Here is a 6,000-nt window from a genome sequence, read left to right on the forward strand (position 1 = left end):
TGAAGTGCTGCCGGTGGGTGCTCAGCTCCCACCAATTTTTCCCCATGGGTGCTCCAGCCCCTGAACACCCACGGAGTCCGTGCCTATGGTGGCGCTGGTGACCTGTCTCACCAGGGTGTTAAGAGATTTAGTTCCTGTGGCTTACCTAGCAGTGCCAATTAGTGCAGGGGCAGAGCCGTTAACTGATAGTCTCTCCCCTGACTTTGTAAAGTGCTTTGACATCTGCAGGTGGAAAGGGCTCAGCATGATTGGTCATTAGGGGCGGCAGCATGGAAGCAATGTCCGGGAAACCCCAGTAAACAATAGGGACCTACACAACCTCCATCAGCAACATGAGGAGGAAACAAAACAATCTCAATCCTCCCCCCAAAGGCTGTGTGTCGAGGGGGACACAATTCCCCAGCCCTGCCTCTTGCCTTCTCGAAACTGAACCCAGCTCGGGCAGTCTCCATTGCTGTGACAGGATGCATGACAGCAGCTGGCCCCTAAGGCAGGCAGGGTCCTTTGTTTATGCTCAGCGGCTTTCAGTGCTGAGAGCAAGGCCATGCAGTAACTCGCTGAGAGCAGATTTCATTCACTGTGGGTTTGTTTCAAAGCTGAGTCATGGGGTCTCGTGACACGACATGTCTGAGAGGACGGCAGGCGGGAGGAGCGTGGGTGACAGGCCGGCTGAGAACCTTCTATGGTAATTCGCAGCGAGGGAGCCCCTCTGCTCCAACTCTCAGTGCTGTGCCTGTTACTCCTATGTGATCACCCCCTGCTCTCTCAGTGCTCTGCTAATAAAGAGGGGCAGGGTTTCTCTGGCTACTCTGGCCTCCTTCAGAGCCTCCTCTGTGACCTCTCTTCTCCTTTTTTTTCCCCTCCCTCTTTCTTTTCTAGGATGACCCCAATGCTTCCCACAAACTGCAGGACTCGCTGAAATCCTGCGTGAAAGAAGAGGAATCATTTAATATTCAGAACTCCATGTCGCCCAAGCATGATAACGGGAAGGGCGAACAGGATGAGGCCGGTGTGAACTGTCTGCAGAACAACTTGACATGAAGGAAACAGAGAGGAGGGGGGAGAGAGAAAGAGAGAGCACACTCCATTTCCTATTGTACAACTCTCATTTCTAGTAACTGTTTGTTATATTTTTTTCCCCCGGCTCCATGGCATGCTTTGGTGTATTTTGTACAGAGAAAAAATAATACAAAAGAAGAATCAAAATGCTCTTCAGATGAATTGTGTCCGTTGGGTTGTCTGGTATGTGCTCTGTCTGTATATTGCTTGGGTTAGTTCCACGGCTGTGATTTCTAAACCTTTGCTGTTACTCAACTGACTTTTTTTGTACTTTTACCCAACTTTTTTTGAAATACGAGTTAAAAACAAAAAAAAGATCTTGAAATAAAACATTTTTTTAAAGTTAAGCCACACGGTTGCCTGTTGCTGTTGTGTGAGTGGGCCGGACTGTAATCCCTGTCTTGGAGATGGAAAAGGTCAAACAGGTCATTGATAGGCCACGATCGACTCCTGTTTCCAAGCGGCTGCCCATTTCAGCGCTCAGCAAGTGTCGATAATCGCAAACAACCATTGTTGTAAATTTAGCCCTTGGTGCTATTTGCATATTGATCGTGATAGCTGTGAATATATTTGTATTTGCCAAATGGATTATGGGTGATAACCCGCAGCCGTCCATAGATCCAGCACAAAGTCTGTGCAGCACTGAAGTCCTCAAAGTAGTGGTGCAGTGACCTTGAATTGCACCCGATTTGAAAAAATGTTAGCGCATGGATTGGCAGGGAGCTGCTCACTGCATCTTGTGGCTAGCCATTAGTCACAGGCTGTGCTAACCCAGTCAAGCCACGATATATGGTTTCTGCCCCTTACTGGCAGACGAAGCATGTTAAACAGAATAACAAATAGCAGCTAACATCCAGCCGAATAGTACTGTCTGACACCCTGCTGGGGTGTTGATTGCTGAGCCACAGGGAGCAGCTCCCCCTGCAGAATTCCCAACACAACTGCCTAATGCCACCTGTGGAGGGCTGGCGAGGATCCTGGGGAAATGTTGTTTAGAAGGGGGTAATTTCCTGAAGTCCTTACTCGGGAAAAGCTCTCATTGGCATCAATGGGGTTTGGCCTGTGAGGCTTGCTTGGTTTGCCTAATAATGCCAGGGTGAAACTGAGTCGGAACCTCAATTTACTCCATTGCAAGGTGGGGTCCTACTGCAGTGTTGCACTGTCCATCTTGGCAAAAGCTGAGAGTGTTTGTGATGGCACTGGGAGCTTTGCCCTGCAAAAAGCCTTCCGGATAAGGCACGTGGAGGAGAAGCACACGCTCTCATATGACCACTGCCGTGTCAAGCCATTGCTCATATTTGCCACTGTCATCAGCTGCTGGGGTGGTGAGGGGAGAGAAGGCTGGATGAAGAATGATACCGGGCCAGTGCTGATGAAACACTGCTGGGAAGGCAATCAGTGCCACACTTCACTGCATGCTACGGCCGTGGGCACGCCGGGTGCAGCTAAAGAGAAGCAACGGGAAGGGAAAGTCAAATGACACAGAGGACCCCAAGCCAAGTCACTTCTCTTGCCCCTTCCACAATGGAGTCAGTCATACAGATGATGACTCCAAAGCCCTAGCTCCAGCAATAATCCATTCTCTTTCCTCCTGCTGCTGCAGGTAATTAGGCCTAGAGGATACACCCAGCTGGTCCAAAAAAACCCCAAGAGTGCTGTCAAGGTAGGAAACTTCATGTCCAGGCCCAAGGCTATTGGAATCTTTTTAAGCACGGTGATGGGCGAAGTGTCAGGACAAACTGACGAATTTTAGATGCCTCAACCTTTGGGTACCCAACTTCAGACGCCCGCAGGGGCTGATTTCAGAGGTACTGAGTGCCCAGAGCTCTCCCTGCAGTCAGTGGAAGCACTTTAGTAACCCACGCTGTAGCCATCACACTTATTTCTCTCTCTCTCCTGCCACACTCAGTACCTCTCTCATGTTCACCCCATAGATCCCTGGGCCCCCATTTGTCTTTTGTGTGGATGCTGTGCTGCCCACTTACCTACTGGAGGCCTGCAGCCAGCCCTCTGCCTTATTTCGAGGCAGTTCTCTGGCCTGAGTCATACGGGCGGTCGGACTAGATGATCACACTGATCCCTTTGGGCCTTGGAATCTGTGAAGCTATGCCGTGGGGGTCCAGCAGCTGTTAGGTGTGCTCACAGCACGCCTAAAGGCTCAGACCCTGCTGGCAGGATAGATATTCCTCCGACTAAGTTGAGAATTGTGTGGAGGGGCCTTGGCATATGCTAGGATGCTCAGTGGCTCGTTAGTTGTGAGATGATGTCAGGATTTAGGCAGTTTTATGGATGCTGGCCAGTGGAAATGTAGACATCTACAGGACTTAAGTGCCTATGGGGTTAGAAGGCTGCTGAATGCCTAAATGGGGGACTTAGGTGCTAACGAAACACCTCAACACCTTTGAAGATGCCTCAAGGTGGTCATCTAAAATCAGGCGGCTTTCTGTAAATGCCAAGAATTATTAGAATTCTGAACGTGACGCCCTTACTAATCCAGATGAACTCTAGGTAAGCGTTCGTTGGTGTGTGAAGTACTATGTACAGTGACGATGCCCAGTTGCCAGATTATTTTTTTTTTGATTTTTCAAACTCTTGTAATAAATGACTATTATTCCTAAATCCTTTTCTCAAACTGATCTTCAGAGAGAGAGAAAGAAAGTTCATAACTATTTGCACCAAGCCCACTAGTTAGGTCAATGTCACTGTCTATTCCAGTGACAGCAGAGGGGGTCCAGACAGCCACTCACAATCTTCTAACATTGCCAAACCATTATGTAAAAAGAAATTTTTTTACAAAATGGACTTTGTACTGCTGAGTGCCTAATCGTTACATTTCAATTATTAATGTCCTAGTTTCCTCCCCCGGATTAAGTCCAGGGCATTAGGCAAATGGTTGCTCCTGGATTTTTCCCCCTGTTGATGCTGAAGGAATTCAACCACTTGAGCAGGATAATGAAACAGAACCATGTTGCCTGGTGTTGAGAAATGGTGATGTACAGAATGTCCCTTAGGTGCACTGTGCTGCACAAATAAGGCAGACAAGGTCCCTGCTCCCAAGAGCTTGCAGGCTACATTAGCCAGGGGATGTGACACGAAGACTGACATCAGGCCATAGTACGTAGGGGAGAGGAAAGCTGCTGTTGATTATCACTACTGGACATAGAAACCAGGCTCAGCAGTGGGGGACAAGAGGAGAATATTTCCACCAACTCAGGCTTCTGGCCTGTAGAGCCCTTGCTGACGTGCCTTGACCTGCCTAGCTGCCCTGTTAATGCCTCCCCATATTGACCACTCACATCCTCTCTGCCAACATTCCCAGCCGTCACCATCTGTGGGTCATTTCTCTCTTCAATGGACTAGGCTTTCTTGCATTAAAACCTCTCGCAAACATCAGCCAAATTTCTACCTTCACTCTTCCAGTCCCACCTGAGGCCTCAGTCCTGCCATGTTACCTGCAATGCTTATCATAGATAGGCAGGAGGGGCCAGATCCTGTCTTTCCATTGACTCCACTGGGCTTTGGATCAGGCCCATGGTGAGCAGACACCCCTGTTTAGCGTACAGTGACTGACTTAGTTCACCTCATTCTCTCCCCCGCATTCATTTTTTCCGGCACCTGTTGTATATTGTGCTAACCTAGTTTGTGAGCTCAATGGGGCAGAGAGTTCCTTTTTACTGCTGACTGTGCCGCGCTCTGCACAATGAGGCTGAGGGGCTCTGTTCTTTGATTCTCCTAAGTGCTACTGTAATACAATTAAGGAGTAGCAATATATTGACCTGGTCTGTGGTGCTTACCCAGACAGTGGGGCAACCCCTCAGCAGTTCAGTGTGTGACCCCATCAACAAACCCTCCAAGCCAACTTCTGCATTCAGTTACAGTGGAGAAGTCACAGGAGTTACTCTGGAATAACACAGTGTAAGTGAGAGTAGGAATTCAGTCAATACTTTTTTAATCAGACGGTACTGTCTGACGTACTCTGATTGTGTTGGTAACAACTCTGTAGTTCAGGTCGCATTGAGATTTGCACTTAAATCAGCACTAAAAGCACAAGGTTACACACCGTAATGGTTGAACTTCATCTTCCAAACTGGGCAGAATGACTCTTCAGAGGACAATTGCAACTGGCATTATTCCTTGCTTTGTATGGTTTGCATTGGAGCGATAGGCAATGTAACAACCCTAATTCAAAGTTCACACAGGTGGTTTTTTTTTTGTAGGGGCTGAATACAGACAGTCCCAATCCTGTCATTTTTGCTTAAGCAGACCTCCTATTAACTTCAGTGACTTTGCACCAGATTCTGTTCTCACTTACATGGGTGTAAATCAAGACATTTGTTTCAACAACATTATCCCAGATTTGTGCTAGAGTTACTGAGATCAGAATCTGGCTTTCTGTATGAGCAGGGACAGCACGATAAAGCCCAACGCTGTGGGGAAAGCGAAACTGTGCCTGCTCCTCAGTACCATTCTCCAAGTGACCGCCCAGATCTATTGGTTTCTGCTAGAGGAGGAATTCATCCTCAAGCCAAGCCTAATATAGCCTTCAGAGAGAGAAAAATAAGCAATTAGCACACCGTTAGAAAAATGTCATTTGTTCAGGATGGAAGCCTGCAAGCCAATCCCTCCAAGTCAGATAAAAGAAGTAAAACAATATTTCACCATCAAACTTAGAATGGTCCCTGGGAAGTCTTGAGTCGAAGCAGAGAGGTTATCTTACCTCTGTATCTTACCACTGGTGCCATTGCAGCCAGAATACTGTGTCCTGTTTTGGTGTCCACAATTCAAGAAGAGTGTTGATAAACTGCAGAGTGTTCAGAGCAGAGCCGTGAGAATGGCTAATGGATTAGAACCCCTGCATTATAGTGATAGATTCAAGGAGCTTAATCTATTCAGTTTAACAGAGGACATTAAGGGATGACTTGATCACAGTCTCTTTACCAG

At 47.7% G+C, this 6,000-nt stretch overlaps 1 protein-coding gene across 1 annotated transcript in view; it reads left to right on the forward strand.

The window, feature by feature from the left end:
* Positions 1-1,367, forward strand: part of CSPG5 (chondroitin sulfate proteoglycan 5) — a 34,899-nt gene extending 33,532 nt beyond the window's left edge. The window contains exon 5 of the mRNA XM_050942543.1: positions 880-1,367. Coding sequence (XP_050798500.1) covers positions 880-1,041 — 162 coding nt within the window. The 3' untranslated portion in view covers positions 1,042-1,367. The remainder of the gene's footprint in view (positions 1-879) is intronic.
* The last annotated feature ends 4,633 nt before the right edge of the window (positions 1,368-6,000 follow it).

Source organism: Gopherus flavomarginatus, chromosome 2 (assembly GCF_025201925.1).
Source record: "Gopherus flavomarginatus isolate rGopFla2 chromosome 2, rGopFla2.mat.asm, whole genome shotgun sequence".
Classification (NCBI taxonomy): domain Eukaryota; kingdom Metazoa; phylum Chordata; order Testudines; family Testudinidae; genus Gopherus; species Gopherus flavomarginatus.